General features: G+C 36.5%; 2 protein-coding genes across 2 annotated transcripts; both read right to left on the bottom strand.

Annotated features, from left to right (window-relative positions):
• Positions 1 to 19,201: 19,201 nt before the first annotated feature.
• LOC123555853 (cystine/glutamate transporter-like) lies at positions 19,202 to 24,043 on the bottom strand. The gene is made up of 3 exons (XM_053547173.1): positions 23,995 to 24,043; positions 20,511 to 20,612; positions 19,202 to 20,330 (listed from the first exon to the last, which is right to left on the bottom strand). The coding sequence occupies exons 1-3, from the start codon at positions 24,041 to 24,043 to the stop codon at positions 19,753 to 19,755; spliced, it is 729 nt and encodes a 242-aa protein (XP_053403148.1). The 3' UTR covers positions 19,202 to 19,752.
• Positions 24,044 to 24,126: 83 nt separating this feature from the next.
• Positions 24,127 to 25,629, bottom strand: LOC123555852 (b(0,+)-type amino acid transporter 1-like). The gene has a single exon (XM_045346440.2). The coding sequence runs from the start codon at positions 25,627 to 25,629 to the stop codon at positions 24,127 to 24,129; it is 1,503 nt and encodes a 500-aa protein (XP_045202375.2).
• Positions 25,630 to 25,897: the final 268 nt, after the last annotated feature.

Raw genomic sequence — 25,897 nt, 5'->3', positions numbered from 1 at the left:
AATCCACCCGCCTTGCTTTGATGGTGTTCCTACAGGCAAATTTATGCCTAAATTCTATTACCACCTACCTTAATTAATATCAACCTATACTTCTTCATAAAATGCATGCTGTCATGATGGATTTTTATAGTTCACATGCTGTCATTTAAATTTTGCCTCCGCATAAACTCCGCATTACATTATGATATTCACATGTCCGATTAAAACAGTTTTATACGCTAAGAAATATATCTAAGTAACACTTATTGAGAAAAATGATATGATTTATGCCAGCCTTTCCTTCACTTTAAAAAGACGGTTGGATGGGACGGAGTGACCGACATTGTAGGTTGTAGGTTATTACTATGTGCGTGAAATGAGCCAGAGCAGCCAGAGTAGCCAGAGTTCAACCAGAGTTCAGCCAGAGTTTAGCCAGAGTCGCCAGAGTTCAGCCACAGTTCAGCTAGAGTTTAGCCAGAGTAGCTAGAGTTCAGCCAGAGTAGTCAGAGTTAAGCCAGAGAAGTCATAACTCTGGTTACTCTGGCTGGCCAGAGTTCAGCCTGAGTAGCGAGAATTCAGCCAGAGTAGCCATAATTCAGCCAGAGTAGCCAGAGTTCAGTCAGAGAAGTCATAACTCTGGTTACTCTGGCTGGCCAGCGTAGCCAGAGTTCAGCCAGAGTTCAGCAAGAAAAGCCAGAGTTTCTAGGATGTTACAATGTTCTGGCTACTCTGGTCAGCCATAGTATCCAGAATAGCCCGAGTCACCTTGATTTTATTTGCTCTGGTTAGTCTGGCTGACCAGAGTAGCCAGAGTTTCTAGGATTTTAAGAGTAGCCAGAGTAACCTGGTTCACAAAACATTTTCCGTCTTAGCTGAGTTTGATTATGAAACTTAATATGTCATTTCTATCTAAATAGCATGCTTAAACTGAATTTCAAGCTAATTATTATTTTCAAGTGGCTATTTAGAGTAGCCAGAATAGTCAGAACTCTGGTTACTTTGGAGTAGCCAGAGTAGCCAGAACTCCTGTTACTCTGGCTGGCCAGAGTAGCCAGAGTGTAGCCAGAGTAACCAGAGTTCAGCCAGAGTAGCCAGAGTTCAGCCAGAATAGCAAGAGTTTGTAGGATTTTAACATGTTATGACTACTCTGGTCGGCAAGAGTATCCGGAGTAGCCCGAGTCGCCAGGATTTCATTTGCTCTGGTTACTTTGACTGGCTAGAGTAGCCAGAGTTTTTAGGATTTTAACAGGTTTTTGCTACTCTGTTCAGCCAGAATAGCCAGAGTAACTCGGTCCAATATTCACACAAGTTTTTCAGCCTTAGCTGAATTTGATTATGAAATCCAATAATTGAGCCGTGCCATGAGAAAACATACATAGTGGCTTTGCGACAGCATGGATCCAGACCAGCCTGCGCATCCGCGCAGCTTGGTTAGGATCCATGCTGTTCGCTTTTAAAGCGTATTGGACTTGAAGAAACTGTTAGCAAACAGCACGGATCCTGACCAGCCAGCGCGGATGCGCAGGCTGGTCTGAATCCATTCTCGTCTCAAACCCACTATGTTGGTTTTCTCATGGCGCGACTCATATGTCATTTCTATCTAAATAGCATGTTTAAAACTGAATTTCAAGTTAATAACTATTTTCAAGTGGCTATTTAGAGTAGCCAGAGTAGCCAGAACACTGTTCACTATGGCTGGCCAGAGTAGACAGAGTTTAGCCAGAGAAGCCAGCGAAGCCAGAACTCTGGTTACTCTGGCTAGCCAGAGTAGCCAGAGTTACAACTTCTCTGGCTGAGTTCTGGCTACTCTGGCCAGCTGGAATAACCAGAGTTCTGACTTCTCTGGCTGAACTTTGGCCAGCCAGAGTAACCAGAGTTATGACTTCTCTGACTGAACTCTGACTGAACTCTGGTTACTCTGGCTGGCCAGAGTAACCAGAGTTCTGACTTCTCTGGCTGAACTCTGGTCAGCCAAAGTAACCAGAGTTATGACTTCTTTGGCTGAACTCTGGCTACCCTGGCTGAACTCTGGCTACTCTGACCAGCCAGAGTAACCAGAGTTATGGCTTCTCTGGCTGAACTCTGACTGAACTCTGGCTACTGTGGTCAGCTGGAGTAACCAGAGTTCTGACTTCTCTGGCTGAACTGTGGCCAGCCAGAGTAACCAGAGTTATGACTTCTCTGGCTGAAATCTGACTGAACTCTGGCTACTCTGGCTAGCCAGAGTAACCAGAGTTCTGACTTCTCTGGCTGAACTCTGGCCAGCCGAAGTAACCAGAGTTATGACTTCTTTGGCTGAACTCTGGCTACTCTGGCTGAACTCTGGCTGAACTCTGACCAGCCAGAGTAACCAGAGTTCTGACTTCTCTGGCTACTCTGGCTAAACTCTGGCTGAACTCTGGCTACTCTGGCTAAACTCTGGCTGAACTCTGGCTACTCTGGCTGCTCTGGCTAATTTCACGCACATGTTATTACTACTGTTTGCAGATCAAATTGCCCCATCTCCTTTTTTTCATCGATAGAATTTTACTATTAACGTCACAAAAGCGGCGGTGCTGAAAGCATTTTTGGACCTCGTCTATACAGGTAACTTCGCCCTTTCGGTATTTTTTTCCGATACGACTAAGATTAAGTTAGATCTACGCAACAAGTCAGTAAAATACATTGAATAAATTTATTTACGTTGGCCACATGACCGAGAATTTTACAAGATATAAGGTTGATTTAAATACTGTTGAAAGGGGTGTTTAATCGAAATGAGAAAGATATAGTAATCGTCATTTAAATTCTAAATGAATCTTGCCACAAAATATTATATTAAGCATGCATACACACTAAATTTAGGTCGGAATCCTCAAATACATTATATAGGCAACGTCCTGCCTAAATTTCAGTGCCCTTTGCTGCAGATATTTCTTTTAAATTATGTATTTTGTGTTTAGCTGTTAAAATATAAAATTTGACTGGCTCGTGTTCCAGTTCTTGGAGTCGCTTTTTAAAATCACTGTAACCTTTCATTGACTGAAGGTCATATAAGTTCGATTCCCCGAACCGACCATGCCTCGTTAGTTGGAGAATTCGGTAATTTCTTACTCAATATGCGAGTCTAAAACTTAAAAATCTTCCCAGGAACGAAGACAAGGCTTATCAACTGTCCGTCTGTCTGTCTGTCTGTCTGTAAATAACTGAAATAGTGTTTAAAGGTCGGGCATTAAACCCTTCAAAATAAATAGTAGATAAATTCACATATAAATTCATGTAAAGGATCAGACTTAAGACTCCCCCAACCCCCCCCCCCCCCCCCCCCCCCCCCCCCCCCCCAAAAAAAAAAAACGGAAAAAAGCAGAAACAGGCAACAGCAGACTAGGCCAAAACTAAACAGCTATAATGGAGTTAGATTTGCAATACATATAGTTAGATAATAGAAGATTGTATGTTGCAATTCAGAAGTTTGAATAACAAATTAATCAGAAGTTTATGGATATGAAAATTTCAAATGTTGTGTAGCTTGAAGGTTCAATGATACCTTTCGATAGTACCTGATAGTAACCTTGTATGGCCGGAAATTTCTATACACGCAAACTACTGTATCTTTTCATTTTCTCTCGTCGATAATAATGGTTAAAACGAACAAAAAACGCTCTTCCTATTTGGACGTAGTTGAAATATGAGTACATATTTGTATTTTCCTTTTCAAACAACGTATCCATTATATTCACCTTATTGTACCTTTTCGTGACTTCTCCAATCCGATACTGGGCCTATTTTTGGACACGATTACAGTAACTATGGGCCCTCGTGTGTGTGTGTGTGCGTGTGTATGTGTGTGTGTGTTGTGTTGTGTGTGCGTATGTGTGTAATGTTCTTATGAGGAAATATGTTTTATTGTTTAAACAAACACATACACGTGTTGTTTTTTTTATCATTTTTCATATTATATCCTTGTAAAGCGTTCCAAGAGCAATTAAATCCGCACTGTTTCAGATTTTAGGAGATCTTCTAATAAACTATTTTGGAAAAAAGGATTAACTGGTCCATGATGTATATTAATTACATCATATTTCCAATTACATGCCTTGTTAAGAAAACTTTGACCAAATTTAATGTAAAATCCTGATATAGAGTGGAAATATCAAATTTTGTGGGATATTTCCTTTTTTTGACCTTGAAACGACCTTGACATTGACCTTGAAGAAGTCAGCATTGTATGTCAATTTGATATATATCATAAAAATAGATAATATTCATGCAAACATTTAGCTTACCTTTAAAATCAATTTGTAACATTTGAACATTAAAATATCACGGAAACAGCGACTTTTTTGTCAATTTTAGACAACATGTACTGGTATGAAATGTATTTGTTTCCACAACATATGAATCTCTTTATTAAAACTATAACTTTTAAATAAAAAAACATGCAATTACCAATTTCGCTATTATATTTGTAACCAAACTGAATGTAAAAATCATTTAAAATTAGAAAAGATAAGGAGGAAATATCAATTTTTAGTGCTTTTTGTACTTTGACCTTGAAATGACCTTGACCTTGAATTTGTCCCTGCTATATTCAAAAATGAGGTAAATTATAATATAAATTATATCCATGCAATTATTTAGCATTGCCTTTATAAATAAAACACCCACACTGTTACATATAATTTTCACGGAACTGGCAGTTTATAGCGGCCATCTTGGACGCCATCTTGGATTCCTTAGAACGCCCCCATATTTGCCAATTTATGGCGGCATTTCCAGATACTACAGACATTATAAAACAATTTGGTATATAACGTGCCTTGTTAACAAACGGGTCCCACCTCACCTTTTGATAGCCCCATATTGTCACCCTACCATACCTATTGCGCCATGTTTTCGATAACGATCTAATTTCTACATCATATACACATAAAAAGTATGTAAATTGTCTGCAAAATTTTCATGCTAACAGGTTTCACATGACTTACCTTTGAAAATAGGTCATATCTGATTACACGGATTCAAGTTATCATATACGCACAATAAATACATTTTCTGTACCTCCCTACGAACAAATAAAACTTTTCATTTAATATTTTTTATAGTTTTGATATAAAATGGGACAGTAAACTGTAATATGTGGATCATTGTCATTTTCGAAACGAGGCTAGACCTTAACGTTATCTGACGTCTTTTCTAAGAGTCGTTTGCGGTACTTTTCCCAACAATATAAGGCCTATAAAATTCTTTGTTTCCGGTAACATTCTCAAAAAATTTAGGGTAGGTAGGCCATAAAAACATCTAGGGTCAGGCCAGAAACGTAGGGTAGCTCGGGATACCAAAAACAAACATTTTTTTACGCCTAAACGGTCTGTACTACTGGTAAAATGATAATCTGGGAAGCATAGATGTTCATTTTCAAGTCAAAACAGCACGTCATCTACCCTGCATCGATTAAAAAAGCAAAATAATAATCCTGTCAGACATTTGAATTAAAGAACCGTCACTGTATTCATTCGTGTTTAAACGATGGCAGATCACTCTTCATTTCTATAGTTTTAAACCTTTAAATACACTGAAAAGATTTTAACTAGATAAAAAAAAATATATCTCGACGTATATTATCGGTGTTTTCATGAAGCAAATATTTCAAGAATATGTCTACTGGTATAAAAACCTGGAGTGTATCGAGTAAAGCGAGTGACATGACTCCGATCCTTAAACGTTATAAGTCTTTAGTTTATACTAATTTATTTTAGCTCGATTGTGATGAAAGCTTCAAATTTATTTGAACCACTCTCAAGTGGAAAAACCAGTACTGGTGTCATATGAGAGGGCGTGGTCGTGACCTCAGTGGGGTTCGAACCCACGGCCCCTGGATTGAGCGGCCGGCATCTTAACCACTAGACCACCGTTCCCCATTTAAGTCTTCCATAATTAAAGTGACATAATTCATTTTGTTTTGTATCCTTTTATCTTTACTGATGAAAACTGAAGTAACTTTATAAAAAAAAGAGCGAACTGAATATTTAGCGCTTTCAAATCTTAGTTAAAATCACTACACAGACCCAGTATCGTGCTAGAGCGATCGAGCTGTCAAAGCGTGAAGTTAATATATTTACGCGAAAAATAGTCGGGACCTTGAGTTTGCATTCCACAAAATCTCGGGTTTTTTGAGCTATTGATCTTTGGGTTATTGTGTTTCACTGGGGTTTGTGCATTCTCTTTCAAACGGCGAGACAATGTCATGATTCTTGTGTGATTTGGTAAGCTGTGGTCTTTAAGGTGTGGTAAACCTGGGTTTTGGCTTAGAAATACTTTGCTTTTTGTAAATATCTTTGTTATTAACTGTTTGCACATCCTTAGGACAGTTTTTGGAACTAAAATTGATAAAGTTATGAGCAAAACGATACTGCATATTTTTCCTGACTCGGAACAGTGTTACTGTAAAAAGAATACCTGCTCCTTAATGCATATTTTTATTTTTTATTTTGCTACGATATTTCTATCTTCAATATGTTGTAAATATGTGTCTTAACATTTTTGCAAAGCTTGAGGACATAACATTTTGAAGTTATAGAGAAATCTTGAAAAAAGTCCTTTGTTTACATTTTACTAGTCAATTTCTTGGATGTCTAGAGTAGTCCAATGAAAAGGATTTATTGAAAATATTTGCAGATATTTTTCAGGACTCACATTTTACTGTCATGTCAAGGATATCATCTATTACTTATATTAAATATTGCAGATTGTTTACAAGTTTCCTTTGAAATGGCCCTTAAGTGAAAAGACCTACCTTTGGTGGCCATATTGGATATTTTGGGAGAAATTGTGTCGTTTCTGTGTCAATTTCTTGACATAATAATTAAACGTATTATTGCAGTACTAACTTTAAAATAACTTAGAGGGTGGTTTTATAGGGAATCCTGGCTTTTCCTTAAAATAATCAAGTCAGTGATGTCGGTCATCCTGGACATTTTACCCTAGTACCCGGGTGAATAGGACACACGTTAGGAACTATAATTAGGTCCTCCTTGTTGAAACATTTTCCCGTTAAGCCCACAGAACTGGAGAGGAACAGGGTTTACGACAAACCATTGTCTTTGTAATATAAAGTATAACGTGATAAACGAAGTATATTACTCATATTAGCGCCGACGTCAATCAAAACGCATCTCTTCCCGATTAATTTTAAGAATTTTCAGGTATTAAATACCCGCACGCTAGTTACCGCACTGTTGGATAGGAAAGTATGCCAGTGTGTCTCTATAACAGCAGACAGCGAAGTGCATTTTATTGATTTTCTGCGCTCGTATTGGTTTATTTTACCTGAGCTTTACACATTTGTAAAGCAAGGATTTTAAGTACTCACTGAACAGCTGGATATGGCAATGTGGAACGCCTACTGAACTACCATATATGGATGGCTATGATACAAGACAGAAAGAACATTAAAACACTCGGGTAAACGATTTATACCGGGGGCTATGCCCCCTCGTACAAATCGTTTACCCTCGAGTTTCAATGCTCTTTCTATTACTTAATTGTCAAATGAAAGTAATATTTAAGAATATGAATACGTTATCTATATACGTTACATATTATTATCTAACACAAAAAATTACTTTTTTGTTAATACATGAAACATAATGCTAAACATATATCTATACATACACACAACAAATAACTGTCTGTAACAGGAATTACATGTACATTATATTAAACTGAATCACTGTCTTTTATACAGCACTGCTGTCTTCTACATTTGTCAAGGCCATAAGTTTCTCTTTCTTACTTAGTACAGTTTTAAAATAATAGTCTTAACTACGTAATTACTTATATTTTTTTTGTGAAATTTGGGCAATGAGCTGCACTTTTACGGAACAACTCTATTAACATTTGATGGTATAATCTAAATTCGTAGATGGACATCCATTACGATAATTTATTACTGTTAATTTTAAAACTGGGTAATAGTTTGTACTGATTCTTCCTACTGTCATAAGATTAATGAAATATAAGTGTAAAATCATAAAAACTAAATCCCCGAGAGAAAGAAAAAAGACGATATAAAGACAGAAGAAAGTGAAATATATATAACAACGCAAAATTCATAAAACCATAAAAATACCTATCACTTATAGTAAGTCGGGTAACATATTTTTTTTTTTTGACCCAGCTTGAAACAACACTGACCGGATATTGCTTACCCCTAGGCAAATACACAATGAAATTTTAAGGGTTATTAAACATTTGACACAATTAAATTATTTTATGTTTAATGTAATTGTGTGCAATCTTGGGACTAAATTAAGTTAATTTTCAAATGAATAATTAAAAATTACCAAAAACAGGCATGAAAGGCACTGGCCTCCAGATCGTTCGACAACAACAATTTTTTTTACACTTCTGGAAATTAATTCTATATTTCTTAAGAATGCTTTGAAACTTAATTACTGAGAGACTATTTGTTACGGAAACACACGAGATTTAGTTGTTTTAACTACTTTTTATGATTAAAATTAAGGCCTAACTGTAGTAAAGAAACCAGCATGGGAGCCATCTGGTTTAGTCGCGTAATGGCTGCCAGGTATTTGAGCACTAATTATACGCCCGTTTTAAAAACGGGACGTATTATGGGAACGCCCCTGGCGGGCGGGCGGGCAGGCTTCCACAGACTTTGTCCGGAGCATATCTTCTTCATGCATGGAGGGAATTTGGTGAAACTTGGCACAGTTGTTCACTATCATGAGACGGAGTGTCCTGCGGAAGAACCAGGTCCCTAGGTCTAAGGTCAAGGTCACACTTTGAGGTCAAAGGTCAAATTCAAGAATGACTTTGTCCGGAGCATATCGTCTTCATGCATAGAGGGATTTTGATGTAACTTGGCACAATTGTTCATCATCATGAGACGGAGTGTCATGCGCAAGAACCAGGTCCCTAGGTCTAAGGTCACACTTAGAGGTCAAAGGATACAAGAATGAAAACTTTGTCTGGAGCACTTCTTCTTCATGCATGGAGGGATTTTGATGTAACTTGGCACAATTGTACACCATCATGAGACGAAGTGTCATTTTTATTACTAGTCGTAGGGAAAAATCGAGAACACTTTTCTGTAGTACAACATGCATGTTATATCCAATTCTGAGGTGTATTTTGACCTATCTCTACCTGGTAAGGATTTATTTGTGGACTTACAACTTTTTTTGGAGGGGGTGGGGGGGGGGCGGGGTTCCCTTAGTTGTTACTATAAATAACTTAAATAACTTATATTGTAACTTTTTTTTTATAATTGACCGTAGGGAAAAACCAAGACCACTTTTCTGTGGTACAACATAGATGTAACTTTCAAATTTTAGGTGTATTTTAAGGTATCTCTACCTGGTAAGGAGTTTTATGTGGATTTAGAAAAACAAAAGAATTACAATAATTACTACCACAAAATTAAAATTTCATTTGCAAATACAGGTGCTAGGGTAAAGAAACTTGCTGTGACGGGCGTATATTGTGACATTCTGGCACTCTTGTTTTTCACATGGCATGACCAGAGAGGTCTAAATTAAAGTTGGTTTCTGTTTAAATTTCTTTGTGGGTGTATTTTTGACATTTTGGTAGAAACATTGGGAGAGGAGGTTGCATTTTGTGATGTGAAACTCAATTTTAGTATGAGTAGTACTTCCAGTCACAGCAGTGTGATTTTGATGTGATTTTACGGTAATCAAATGTGACAAGAGAAATCTCTCTTAGAAAATACATGACCTCTACTTTTCTCTTCATTTTATGTCAGTTTTATCACAACTCTTTAAAATGAAGTAAGGATTTGTTCTCTAAAATGGGTCTAGCTATGTTTGGTAGCCCATTAAAAAATGTCAGTTTTATATAGAATATATAGGGAATACTATTTATGCTATTGTGACCTTAAAGGTGGATAATCGGATTTTGGCCATGTAACAGATTTGTTCGAAACTTTAGCATCTAATCATTTACACTCATTTATGTTCAATTAACACTTAATACAAAATAGATTTTCACTGGAGGTATTTTTAAAATTTCATTTTCCTATCCTGGTTGCCCAACCAAGATAGAGTTATTTTATCATAAGTATAAATTTGATAAACATACTTTGCCTAAGGAAATGTATAAATATTAGACATACTGTAATATATTTGTAAAATATTTGCATTAAAAATTATGTATTTAGATGGAATTCATTAGAAACGCAAGTTTGAAAAATTATTATTACCTCCCTTTGCCTATCTTGGTTGCGCAACCAAGATAGATTGGAAATAAATGAATTCAGAAGCTACACACAGCTTTTAAACTTGCATTTTGGTTCAGATTGTTCAATAGTTGATATGTCTATCAAATGCAAATATAAAACTAGACATTGTATCGAAATAAAAAGAAATACCCAGCTTTTTATATACTTTCATATTAAAGGGGAGTAATTACAAAATTGTATAAAAATAATAAAATATACATTTCAAATAGGAATCTAACTCTATGTAACCGGTCTTTTTGTTCCTTAAATAATTCTCTACCAGAATATACAAAAAGTAAAAAATGTCATTAAATGTTGTTTAAATGTGATATACCACCTTTAAAAAGCGTTTGTATATTCAAGTGCATTGAACACTAAACCCTCCATAGCGTTATTGGTAACGACAGCGGAAAACCTCAATATTGCCGCGGTGGTCCGGGTTCGATTCCCGGCGCGGTCATCTTTTTTTTTCTTGATATGGCATTTTTAAATAGTTTAGGCCATACCAAATTGATTTGTCTTTCGTCGGAACTACCGCATCAATGATTTCATTCCCGAGAAAAAGAAAAAAAAAATCACCCGCCCGCACGGACGTAAAATTCTCCAAAAAAAAAAATTGAATGATAACGGCAAAACAGGTTTTATCGCTGTTTTAATGCGTCAAAGTGATATTGATCGGAATTCATGCGTTCGTAATACATGTAGCTGATGACTCAAACACAAAAAGTCAGGAATTATGATGTTGGTCATCATTTGTTTTAAATCTGGAGTGTCTGTGCTAATGCTACACTTGGCCTTCGATGTGTCGGTATGTGATGAAGTAGGCACGTTCTACGATTGTTCAGTACAGAATACAGTGAAAAGAACAGAGTCCGACTTGTAAGACTTGCACGGGGATTCAATTAAAATATTTGGATTAAACATAGAAATATTGTTCAGATAAAGTTTTCGAACTATTTGTTATCAGTTGTTTAGTTCAATATGTTAGATTTAGAGCCAAAGCAAAGTGCTTTCTTTAAAAAAAAAAGTTTGTTCACAGATCCTGACTGATCCATCACATTAAATTTAATTGTCTCGGGCCCAAATCATTTTGAACGTAACTTCTTTAGTACGGCAGTCAGATATTCTATCAAAATACATATATTCAATTAAAAAAATGTTTAGATTTTCAAATAAATAGTGTAGATATAAAGATAATTTCTGTCGTATTGTAACCCCAATTTTCCCTGTTTGTATATTAATTGGCTGTGAATTGATTGAAAGAAAGAAACTGAAAAAACAGACCTTCCCAACTCAAAATTTCTTGGTCAATCAAAGCACAACAAATAACACTTCTAAGAATGGCCATATTGGGATATTTTTTGTCCGTCTGTTATCATTTTTGACTGAAATGAACCTCTACCACAAAAACTTAAGCTATCCTGATCTGTTAAGAAATTATTTCAATGGGATTCGAGCAATGTTGAAGCATTTGTGTGCCCAACTCCGTTTGGTCTCATTGGTCAAGTGATTTATTACTTTCCCCTCACCTCTACCGTTTGGAGTTTCACTAGGGGCACAAAGTTGCTCATGTGTCGAAGCCATCTAACTGGGTTTTAGAAGATATGTTATTCCACTTGGGTGCCCGTTTTGTCTTAAATATTCCTCACCATCCTCTGCCGATAAATGGGCACGCCTTCAGATTAATGTAGAACAATCAAAATTAAAAATAAGACAACTATCCCTTAGTAATTATAAATACAAAATAAAAACAAACTGATTCAGTGAGTTTTGGCAAGAATTTATTTGCAAAACCATTCATGTAGTCTTTAAAACATATAGAAAAGCTATCTACTGTGTAAGTCACACTGTAAATGTTTGATTTCTGTGTTATTCTTAAAGAAATGTTAATAGTCCAGGAAAATGGTGTAAAAATACTTCAGAAAATGGGAAAAGCACAAAACTTGATACATTACTAGTTAAGGGCAAAACACTAACAATGAGCTTGAGATCCACCCCAAAAATCCAATATGGCAGAAAAATCCAAGATGGCCGCCATGTATGTATTTATTTTCAGAAATACCTAATATTATCTATAAAACTTCCATAGACACTTACAGTCATCAGTATAAGTAGCTAAAAATCACCTGTTTGAATAAATTCAAACATATTATATTAACAAAAATACCGCTCTTCAAACAAAAATGAAAAAAAAGTTGTCTCCCTTGGATAAAATTTGCTATTAAGCAGAAGAAAAGTCAGAATGCATATATGTAAGTCAAAATTAAGTATATAATGGCAAATGGCATATCAAGAATGTTTAAAATGGCAACAGTCCTGTGCAGAACATTACAACAGTTGTAAATTATAATAAATACATTCGAACTTTGTTAACTGGAACCCGTCAGGACCAGCATAATGTATTTAAGTTATCGGTAGCTTGAGTGATCGGAGAATATATTATAAAGGAATTTGGTTGGGACCTGACGATAGGTTCAAGTGAAGAATGGTGTTCGAATTATCAGAGTTTGAGCGAACGAAGTTTGTCTGCAGTGTGTATTAGTGAAAAATAATGATATATGTGTCACTTTGTCATTAGTTTTCGCGACTCAGAATTTGTTAGTGTTGCTGTATTTATTTCAATTTATTTACACTAAGAGAAATAATGACACTTAGTAAAACTACAAATGTATATTATTCATTAACTATCTTAGTGCGATAGACCATGTCAACATCCCTGGCCTGTCAGACCATCATAAGTTCTGTGGGAAAAAGTCATTGCCGGTTGATCAGCGTAATCAAATTTACATTTGCATGTTCCTGTAATATTCTGTTTTTTGTCAAAGTGTAGCACATTGTGCCATAACAATAGTTTTATAGTTTAATGTCATAAGCATATATGTACAGTCACTTATGCCCTGATCACTCTCAGACGAAGACCATGAAGACCACACTGCGTCCTGAAATTTTTTACGTGGTGGGGACGGGGATCAAAGTCGAAAAATGTGCAGTTCTAAAGTTCATACTGTGCCCTTACAACATACTTGCCAGGTTCTCGCGGCGTCTAACACGTTCTCACTAATTTTCATACCACGCGCATCTTCACGTCCAATGCGTTCTTACTACATCCTTATTTCGACCAGTCAGATTGCACCTCCCGCTTACCATGCTTTAACCATGCGCTCATCACTGCGTTCGTCGGCTACTTATAAATACTATGCCACGCGCCTCTTTTTCATTCCTTCTGCAAGTTATATTGTGTTCACATCTACACATAACAACAATCAAATACAATATACGACAAGTCACCCACCCCACTCCCCCAAGAAGAAATCAGAGCAGTCTTGTAGAGAGGCCGTGGTGGAAAAAGCAAAGACAGCGTGAAGGGCATACCAAGGTCAAGAAGTCCACTACAAGCTGCCAGTGCTGCTGTTTCCGTGAGTATGTGGTAATTCCTGATGGTGTGCGATCATACCCATTGCTGGTTGAAAACGAAGTGATGGGGAATTGGATCTAGTATTCATACTCAATTCTCAGAATCTGAAACAAACACGGCGAGAACCTGTTGCAAACGTGACATAGATGTAAAGCACCGAAAGAACGTATTGATAACCTAATGCAGTATTCTACAACGTGACATGGACGTAGCATGGTCATAGCACACAAGCGTAGATAAGTCGTAGTGACAACTCCATTGACGTAGCAAAAGGCAATGACAACCCAGTGACAGCCCAATGACCAAGCCATGCAGTCTTTCCCGTCCGCACCACGCTAGCACTATGTCCTACTAGGTTTTAGTTACATCATTACTACGTCCTTATTAAGTTCTTCCTGCTTCCTGATTAGACCACGTCCTCACTACTTTTGTTTTGAACATGTCCAAAGTTCGACCGCGTCCTCTACACTCGTAGAGACCATAGTTATCATGTTCTTATCGGTGTCTACTGTATTCCTTCTACATTGTACAAGTTCTTACTGCGTCCTGCCAGGTTTTAGGATGTAGTGGGAATGTGGCTGAGTGTGATGGGGTATAAATTAGGAGCAGAATCTACAGTTTCTACAAAAATGTGCTCTAATATCTATTTCTGGACATTTTACTGATATTAAAAAGTATTAGATAAGGACATATTAAATGTGAGTACTTGAGGATTTATCTAATGCACACGTGTATTCGAAACACAATTTTAATACAAATTTATTAGTTTTAAAACAACAAATATTATCTATTTACCATTTGTAAGGCTATGCCACTACCAGTTAAGCAGTCCAATGTAAGAATGACACTGTCTGGTCAAACAAAACTAACCAGAACAGCTTGCACTTACCGGTGAATCAAACTTTTAAATGAGTTTTCTACAGCTTCCTACAAACAAACTGTTCATATAATATTTCTGTGGTATAGATGGAGGCTTTCGATACTCTTCTTTACAACAAAACATGTCAAATAGCTAATCAACCATCTGTTCACACAAAGATTAGGCTATAGCGTGCATTCCTGCATCGTCTGCTACATCTCTTGAACATACCAAAAAAGGTTGCCCATTAGGTCGGGCACATATGGGGGTCAAGTGTTCTATCACTTTCCTAAATTTCCAAGGCTGACCAGAGATAGCTTTGATATATTGGAACGTTTCTAATTGTTTTTGCCTCAAGTACCAGTCTCGTACCAATAGCTCCTCAGGTGCATTTGCAACCGTGATTAAGGGTGTCGAGGAAGATGTAATTTGTCAAAAGTGCTGGAATGCTCTGCACTGCCTTATGCAAGTTAACTAAAGTTGTCGACAATCTCGTGCTTGTGTGTACTGACACGAGTATCAGACATGTACCTTATTTCAGCTCACTGTTCAAAGTAATATATTTCACAGAATAGTTAGTAAGTGTTGTCCGTGAAAGCAACTTTTATATTTTCAGCCTTTCTCTTCTTTGTTACACAGTTAGCATTACATAATCAATGATAATGGGATCATTTTATAATGCAGATATTGTGACTGCGGGTGCATAATAAGGAACTTTGTTTCATTTGATCCTACTAGCCCGTCGGGATAATCTATTCTTGCATTTCGAAGTCCAAAACCGAAAAGGGTAGTTGTCGTACTTGGTGTCATAGGAACTACAATTTTATATAGAAACTAAGTTAACAGACCTTCACATACTCCATATTACCTACTTTCTATAAACAACATTTCATAAAGAAGTCTTTAGAATTTACACTTTTGAAGTTATTGGAGAATCTGCCATTTGCGAATGATGGACGGGCATACAGACGGACAAAATGATGTAGAAAAGGAGAAAATAAGATAACAAACATGTTTTCAATTTTTCCTCCTATCTATGTAAAATTTCTCAAGAAATAATCTCTCCTAGTTTTGAAGAAATGTAGGATGACACTTTTTGTCATAGTCGGGAACTATTTGTTGCCATAGCAACAACAATTGTTGCCATAGGAACACATTTAAATGACATTGGCATTCTCCACATTGCCATCTATCCATGTACCACGTATCATGATAAAATCTGCAGTAGTTTTAAGTTATTGCAGTATCCCATTTTGCATGGCTGATGTATTGACATGCATATGGGGCAACCCATAAGCCCCCTCTGGCTAAACACTGGTAAGGGAATAACAACAATGTTTCAATATGCTGCTGTGGAGGGAATGCAAGTAAAATAATATAAATTACATATAGTAACACAAAATATCCTTTAAAATATGAAAACCGCACAATGATAATATTAAACTGAGTTTTAAAGGCTAGATTTTAGCCGTTACCATGGAAACAGAAAGAAACTAACATCATTTGAATTGTTATTTTTGCATTTGATGCAAATTTAGGATTTTTTTATCATATTCATCTACATTTGGTGCATTTTAGGGATGGATGTAAATATAATGGCCTTTTCATTAGAATCTTTCAAGTTAAATATTGAGTTTTGGCGGCCATTTTGGAAAATGGCCGCCATATCGGCCATCTTGACAGATATCAAATGGGTCCCATGAAAAAAAAAGTTTTTTGTGCCAATTTTGGTGCTTTTCCCATTTTCTAAAGTATTCTGGCATTTTCTGTTACGAATCGATCGGACTATAACTTCATGTATAATCATAACTGGTTATGCCTCCTTTTAGGGTCCAATCTGGGGGGAAAAAATACCCGCTCGCTCCATGTAAAATCTACCCGCCTCTGAAAAAATCAAAATTGAGAAAAAAAAAAAAAAAAAAAAAAATTCGCTCGCTCGCTCCTATTTTTTTTGAAAATTTTCCGAAGAACTATTAATCAATTTGGTATGGCCTTAGAAACCCAAAAATTCATAAAGCCATCTTTCGATTTTTATCGTAAAGATATAAGTATATCCTGTGTATTTATTTGTTTCTGAATTCAACAACTAATTCACTTAATTGGTCTAATTACAATCTCAGTGTTTTTTTTTTGCACTACAATCCATAGGCTCTGAGCTATAACAATTTGTACCGACAAAATCCCTGCAAACCAGAGGCTAGCAGACGACAATCTTTTCCCTAACAGCTTCCGAGTACTTACGAATAACGGCGGAAAAATTCGGAATATTAGAAGAAATGTTTACTGTACTCACTAAAATGCAAAAAGGACCAAGCAAACCATTATAAACTTTAAAACAAATAACACATAAAAAAATTAAATAATTTATCTACACTTTTAGGGGTACCGTTTTTTCGATTTTTTGTTGAAAATATCTCATTCTGTCTGTTATATTTGAAAAAGTCATTTTTGTCCCGCTTTTAACAGAATTTATATGAACTAAGGTGGGTCTATCTAAAGTCAAAAAGGACCAACCAAACATTAGAATATATATATATATATATATATATATATATATATATATATATATATATATATTAAAAAATCATAATATCCGGAAAAAATTAAACTTTAATTTGTGGGGTACCGAATTTTTGATTTCCAAATAGGCCCTTATTTATTTAAGTTTAAATAATTTTATCCTTCTTTGTTTATGTAGGCAAGTTTATCGATTTTCCGTTAGATCGATGTTACTAATAGTTCATAATGAATTAGTGTGTACAATTTTTCTCCAAACATAACGCGGTTTTTAGATAACAAATCAAAGCTGTGTGAGACTGAAATATCGATCATACATGTAACTAAAACACTAATTAGTATAAGAATTTAAAAAGAACGAAATTAGAAAAAAAGAACTTCAAGAAAGAAAAGGTTTCTTAAACTTATAATCAATTCTTGGTCAAAATCTATACCTAATAATGTGACATAATTGCCTACAAATTTGCAATCTTATAGAAAACTATGTAATTCCGGAAGCTTGCCGTGCAATTAGCTCTCGCCCGAAACTTAGCGATTTTCTTTGGAGACGCGTGGCCTTAAACTAACGACCTCTTGTTTCAAAGTCCGGCATGTAATCACTGGACAACGCGTCCGCTCTTGAAAAGCAAAAGTGAAGTAACGACCAGCTTTTTATGACAGGCAAATTTTCTTGTCAAACGTGTTGCCTGTGCACGTTATCGAAAAATAACATGAACGTATATTTTTGATTGAACATAGATATATATAAATAATACATATGAGGTAAATGCTAAATTAAGACATAAACGGATTTACTAGCAGGCCTTCTTTTTCTTATATAAAACTAAGAAACTTAAAATCGCTGCCGCACACTGTATGCCCTTTTTAACTGTTTGTTACAATATTCTTAATAAAAATGAAAAGGAAAGTAGCGGTTATGTTTGACGCAGGAAAAAATTGTTCAGCCTAACAAATTCACTGAAAAACCAAATGTAGTGGTATCCGCGGTAAATTCTGTGATGCAATTATGTTATGATGATAATGCTACCTAAATGTCAATCAATGACCTGTTATGTGATCAACAATAGCATTGTAATATAGAAAATGATTCAGCAATTATGCGATTATCATTTCTAGCGCCATTTCCTTAATTAGTGTATTGAACCTTCAACAGCTTTTAATAAATAAAAGATAAAAATGATATATGAAGTCTTGTTTTCTTCAATCTTGCTTGTTACAAAGGACAATGAGATGCAAAAAGGTTGTGGACGAGTAATTAGAATTTCCTTTTGATTCCAATACCAAAGATGTAGAATAAAATATAAAACACTTACAATATGGGCATGCTTAACTAGACGTATGACCGCTCATTTTAAACTTAAATTACAGAAGAACATAGAGACCGCCGGACATGGCGCGACACACCAGTGTAAGATTAATTTAAATAATAAACAGTGAACCAGTAATAAGGTAGTCAGTCAAAGAAGCGGACCAGTCTGGCTGCTTAAGGCAGACTGCCCCACTTAAACAAGTTGAAAAAAGAACAAAATGTCAACCTGGGGAGTCAAATGACTAACTGATTAATGTAGCTGACTGCTTAATACATGAGGAGCTATAGTGCATTTTATTCGACCTGGTGGGGCGGAGTAAATCGCTGGCTTATGCAAAAATGGCAAAATAGGTAGAGCTGCAGTGATTACAGTGTAAGGTAGATTGTCAGTAAATAAGAAATCAGGTTGCCAAATATACTACATATCTTGCACAATATCGCGAAACACCGCCCCGCCAGGGCATTTATAAAACGCACTATATGTGTGCAATATTAAAACTGTAAAAATTGACAGTTAACAAAACATTTCAATTTCTACGATAAAACACCTTATGAATGTTATGCTGATCACTGGAATCGCATGATGGAAAACAAACAACACATGTAAGATGAATTCAATAAAGTATTTATTTGTATGAAAATGAAATCTTTATATTTTTAAAGCAAACTTGTATACAAGCCATGTGTTTCCCAATCAGCTGATGTACAATGTCCTAAAGGTAAACATTGAAAATTAGGGCCTCCGTGACCGAGTGGATAAGCCGCTGATATCGAATCACTTGCCCTTCGACGTTATGGATGCGAGCTTCATGGGGTGGGGGTCGGGGGGGGGGGCTTAGAATTCTTCATGAGAGGGAGCCATTCAGCTGGTGTACGAAAGTTCGGTGGTTCTACCACATGCCCCGCGTGACGAAATAATGCCCATAGGAGGGGCACCTAGAGTCTTCCTCCACCATGAAAGGCTGGAACGTCACCATATGATCTATGGCCTATGACTGTGTCGGTGTGACGTCAAACACCCTCCCCACTCCCAATAAAAAATAACAAAGAGAAAAAAACAACAAAATAACATTGAAAGTTTGCTTCAGAATCTATAAGTTTTCATTCATCAATGGATCTATGTCTTGGTCAAGAACTGTAGGACAAATATCCATTAACAGTTGTAACACAGTAGTAGTCTGATCGCATCCGGGAACACGCCAGTCAAAGTATACAAACGGAATATACAGCAGTAGTCCGGAAAGAATAAAACCGGCACCGTATAGAAATTCAATTTTTGGGTTAGAGATGAAAGGCGATATCAACATAAATGCGCATATTGCAAGAACAAGAAACGGAATAACCAGTGGAATTCTGAAGTGGTCTTTGTTCCTTTTCTCATTCCTACGCAGGTATCGTATTCGCAGAAAAGCAATCACAGCCAGGCCTTGAGTTTAAAAACCAACAAAACCGACTAAGTTTATCAGCTCCCCAGTATCGCCTGGAATCAACATGATAATGGACATAACTGTATTTAGGAAGAGAGACGCCAAAGGTATTCGAGATTTGTGATGCAGAAAAGAAAGAACTTCCGGTAAATGACCTGCGCGCGCAGCTGCAAAGCGTACTCGGACGTCAGTGAAGAAGCCGCCGTTGGAGGCACCGTGTACGGAACACACCACACTTATAGGGATAATAATCGCTGCCGCACCCAGGACACGTTCAACCCACGTAAACGCAACATCAGGTACAGTTAGAAATTCCGACTTGGTCAAAATAATAAAGTACGAAACATTTGTTGTGATATAAATTGCCTTAGAAATATTTTTCCTAGGTTGAATAAGCTCTTCAGCGATTTCATTCAGGTTCGTGTATCCACCATATGCCCACATGCAACTGTAAATTGCTAAGGATATCGACGTTATGTCGTATGTAGTACCTCGAAAGGAGTAGTTGAAATTCTCTGTCTTGCCTTGAAAAAGGTAGACAAATCCGCCTACAGTAATAATTATTAGAGCGAGAACTTTTAAGACTGTGAAAATTCCTTGCATTGATGAAACAAGTCAGACACTGACGGTGTTTGTAATAGCAAGAATCAGAAGTTCAGCTGCACCAATTGACTTCCTTATACTGTTCGTGTGGCTTCACATTTCACATTTTCCGAATATTGGAGCACAAACATAGTCTGCGAAAACAAGTGCAAGAACTGTACGGTTTCCACACATTGTCCATATTATCAAACTCATTCCAACTGATCCTGAATTTTGCAACGCCCCCTTTGGAGAGATGAAAATACCCGAACCAATGACAGTTAATTATGAAGGACAAATGAAAACGAGCACTTGTTTCATGTGTCCTCTCATGTTTTCATTTTATTGTAGACCCTCACGCACGATATATTTTCAATATGAAAATGATCCAGCATGTAAGCACCAGAGATAAATAAATAAAAAAAGAGATTTATATAGGTGTTTTTCCTTCATTATGTATGTTGATATAGTCCTTGATTTGATCCAAATCTTACGAATTTAGATTTTTTATTGCATTGATGAAACGAGTCGGACACTGATGGTGTTTGTAATAGCAAGAATCAGAAGTTCAGCTGCACCAATTGACTTCCTTATACTGTTCGTGGGGCTTCACATTTCACATTTTCCGAATATTTTGTAGCATTTTCATTTATTTTTGATGATACATAAGAATTGAGAGCACTTTTCCGGGTATTTATTGAACGCCCCTCGTACAGTAGATATATAGTTAAGTTTAAAAAATATTTGCGTCACTGAAACACTAAGTCATTCTATGATATATTCTACTGTGCGACTGCAAGACCCGTGCTGGCATATTGTGTATCGCCAAAAGGGACCTAACAATGTGTCTAGCGCTGTTACGGTAACTGCATCTAAACTCTGGCCTAATCCCAACTGCTACACATGTGAACAAATCGTATATTCGAACCGTGTGCAACTGTTTTTGTTGTTATCGTTTTTTTGAATTATTTGTCAATGTTTAATTCAATGCATGCCTTCTGCATCCGCATTTTAACAGGTTTTTGATAAATGTACCTACACATTGTAAATATTTCAAGATTTCTCACGCGAAACGTAACTTTTTCTTCAGTAAAAGTATACAAAATACTGGCAAATGCAATTCAAACTGCGTATATTGCTAAATGATATCCAGATTTGAATATAGATTGAGAAATTCAATTGCAAACATTAAAAGATATTTAATATACCGTCAAGAGTGGTATATTTAGCGTAACTTTTTTTCTTACATCGGCTGATCTGTTTTGCTTTCCTGCTGCTCCTGATTTACCAATAAAACACATGTCATTTGAAACTGAACAGTAGAGTAAGACGATTTTCCTGTTTTTGTATAATTGAAATTTGCCAATATGCCCAAATTGAGTACATCGAGGTTCAGTGGACGTACATAGTGTTATGTTAGTATGTTTTTAGACACGAGCGCTCGATCGTTGTCATGCACAATAGATTTGTTGGGTAAAACTACGTACTGACACAAACTTAGGTCATACGGGACCTTTTAAACTTAAATGGAGGAGGGAAGGAGCGCTCCAGGTGCCCCTCCGTGCATTATTTCCTAAAGGGCAGCTGTCTAATTATAACCACCGACATTCAGTATGCTGGATGACTTCCTCACATGATATGCACAATAGATTTCTTTTTCGACAGAGTATGTAGTATGTGACAAAATGGTTCCTCTGAAGTGGTGCTCTAAATCTAAAACAGTATTTATGCATATCAAATCTAAGTCATTGACTAGATTTTTTGTTCTAGTAATAAATATCTGTATTTTTTAGCTTAACATGCATTTTATCTTATTTTTAACCTATTGCATGGTACTGTTAATTGTACGTGTACATAAACTATATATAGTAATTGTTCATATTTTCAAATCTAATATACCTTTGAGATATAGTCTGTAGCTTGTATCCGTTTGATTTTTGTATGTTCAAGAAGTGTCTATTTTTAATAAGAGTGAGCCATCAGGCTGACTTTGTCATATTCGAAGGAGGCACCCGGGGTCTTCCTCTCAACATTTAATACTATTAAATCGTGGATATTTCTTTTGAGACATAAACATGAACTTGTAAAATATTGCAAATTTACTTTAATTGATCAGCTTATGTGTTTAAGGGTGGATTCACCTGCATCTTAATACACTTGCTTCACTTATATTTTTCCAAGAGCATTTTGGTTTTTGTGAGCCTTATCACTGCGAAATGTCTCTTGCTGTATTTTCTCTGCTCAATGCTTCCATGAAATCTAACGTTTTATGCATTTCTATATTCACGATTATTAAAAACGACCATTTGTTTAACACTTCGAAAGCGAATATGATTATCTCATTCAGATTATATTGTCCAAATGAAGAACTTTAAATATCCATCTAACCTCCCTAGGCTTTTTATTTCATTGCAGTGCCGAAACTGCCGAAACTAAATTGTACTCACAGGCGTATGGGCCTATGCCAAGGTACGCCCTTGTCTAAAGTAAATGGTTCAGCGATTATAAATGCGATAATTATTTCCTTCATTAGTGTATTGAACCTTTAACAGCATTAAATAATTAAAGACGAAAGTGAAAAAATTTTAAATCGTGCTTGTTACAATGGAGAGTCAGATACAAACATGTTGTTGACCAGTAATTAGAATTTCCTTTTAAATGTAGAATAAGATATAAAGCACTTACATTATGGGCATGCTAACTAGACGTATAATCGCTCATTTTAAACTTAAATTACAGAAGAGCATTGAGACTGCCGTACATGGCGCTACACACAAGCGTAAGGTTAACTTATATAATAAACAGTGAATCTGTTATTAAATCGTTTGTCAAAGAAGCGGACAAGTCTGGTTGCTTAGTATCCCAGTTAGACATATGGCGAGAATAGCTACGTCTAGCCACGGATAGAAACGTAGTAATCCGTAACGATCCGTACCTGAGCCGTACGGATTGGTACGGATTGATACGGATAACTACTTTAAGGTACGGTTCAGGTACTGATCGATTACGGATTACTATGTTTTTATCCGTGGCTAGACATAGCTATCCGCGCAGTATGTGTGTATGGGGTATAAGGCATATTGCCTTCTTAAACAAGTTGAAAATAGAACAACAAAAAAGAAAACAGTAAAATAGTTAGAGCTACAGTGTAAGGTAGATGGCCATTGAATAAGAAATCAGGTAGCCGAATGTAATATATCCTGCACAATAATGCAGTGAACTGTCGCGAAACCCCGCCCCGCAAGGACGATTAAAATGCACTATATGTGCGCAATATTAAAACTGTAAACATTGACAGTTATTTCTACCGCAAAACACCTTATGCATTTTATGGTGATCACTGGGATCGCATCATGGAAAATAAACAAGACATGTAAGATGAATTCAATAAAGTATTTATTTATATGAAAATGAAATCTTTATATTTTAAAAACAAACTTGTATACAAGCCATGTGTTTTCCAAGTAGTTTATTTACAATTTCCTAAAGGTTAACATTAAAAATTTTGAGCCTCCGTGTACAAGTGGATATGAGATTATAGATTCGATCCTCACTGAGGAGGAGGGCTTAGAATTCTTTATGTGAGGAAGCCATGCAACTGATTTACGAAAGTTCGGTAGTTCTACCAGATGCCCCCGTCCCCAACCCCACATGAGGAAATAATACCTGTAGAAGGGGCACCTTCTTTCGTCATCAGAAGCTGGAACGTCGCCATATGACTGTGGCGGTGTGACGTAAACAAAACAAAGAAAAAAAAAACAACTAGCTATAAATTTCATTGAAAGTTTGCTTCAGAATCTATAAGTTTTCATTCATCAATGGATCTATGTCTTGGTCAAGAACTGTGGGACAAATATCCATCAACAATTGTAACATAGTAGTAGTCTGATCGCATCCGGGAACACGCCAGTCAAAGTATACAAACGGAATATACAGCAGTAGTCCGGAAAGAATAAAACCGGCACCGTATAGAAATTCAATTTTTGGGTTAGAGATGAATGGCGTTATCAACATAAATGCGCATATTGCAAGAGCAAGAAACGGAATAACCAGTGGAATTCTGAAGTGATCTTTGTTCCTTTTCTCATTCCTACGCAGGTATCGTATTCGCAGAAAAGCAATCACAGCCAGGCCTTGAGTTAAAAATCCAACAAAACCGACTAAGTTTATCAGCTCCCCAATATCTCCTGGAATTAACATGATAATGGACATAACTGTATTTAGGAAGAGAGACGCCAAAGGTATTCGAGATTTGTGATGCAGAAAAGAAAGAACTTCAGGTAAATGACCTGCGCGCGCAGCTGCAAAGCGTACTCGGACGTCAGTGAAGAAGCCGCCGTTGGAGGCACCATGTACGGAACATATCACACTTATAGGGATAATAATCGCTGCCGAACCCAGGACACGTTCACCCCACGTAAACGCAACAGCAGGAACAGAAAGAAATTCCGATTTGGACAACATAATAAAGTACGAAACATTTGTTGTGATATAAATAAGTGTTATCAATGTCATTGATATGATAATTGCCTTAGGGATATTTTTCCTCGGTTGAATTAGTTCTTCAGCGATTTCATTAAGGTTCGTGTATCCACCATATGCCCACATGCAACTGTAAATCGCTAAGGATATCGACGTTATGTCATTTGTAGTACCTCGAAAGGAGTCGTTGAAATTCTCTGTCTTGCCTTGAAAAAGGTAGACAAATCCGCCTACAGTAATGATAATTAGAGCGAGAACTTTTAAGACTGTAAAAAGTCCTTGCAATGAAGAAACAAGTCGGACACTGACGGTGTTTGTAATAGCAAGAATCAGAAGTTCAGCTGCAGCAATTGACTTCCTAATACTGTTTGGAGCTTCACATTTTCCGAATATTGGAGCACAAACGTAGTCCGCGAAAACGAGTGCAAGAACTGTACGGCTTCCGCTATTTGTGACAATACACTGTGTCCAAGAAACAAGAAATGCAGGAACACCTCCAATGCCACTTTTAATAATAGTATAGTCACCACCAGATTTTGGAAGAAGGACACCGAGTTCAGCATACACAAGTCCGATTATCATTGACAAAACTCCACACATTGTCCATATTATCAAACTCATTCCAACTGATCCTGAATTTTGCAACGCCCCCTTTGGAGAGATGAAAATACCCGAACCAATGACAGCCCCCATTATAAATGCGATCCCTCCTGGAAGTCCAATCCTCTCTTTCACTCGGATCCGATCAGTTTCCAAGACGACAGGCTTTCCATCAACGCTAGCCACAACCGTCTTTTCCAGAACAGTATTACCGTTCATGATAGATTAGTTATTGATGCGTTTTATCACACTTTGAAAGAGTTTTGTATGAATTCGTCTTATTTTACAAATTCATTCTATCTCAAATACATGCGCAAGAAAGCTTTCGCAGTTTTGTACACTTTCGGCAATAATGTTATCTGTTTTATTACATATTTTCCTATTTACATCTTACAATTTACCACTAATCACACACAAAATCATTTCTGAAGCGTACTTGTTTAAATAACATGCATGTCACCTAGCTAACTCAGTATGTAAAATGTGA

The sequence above is a fragment of the Mercenaria mercenaria genome, chromosome 7 (assembly GCF_021730395.1).
Source record: "Mercenaria mercenaria strain notata chromosome 7, MADL_Memer_1, whole genome shotgun sequence".
Classification (NCBI taxonomy): domain Eukaryota; kingdom Metazoa; phylum Mollusca; class Bivalvia; order Venerida; family Veneridae; genus Mercenaria; species Mercenaria mercenaria.
This window is presented reverse-complemented; position numbering and strand designations above follow the sequence as displayed.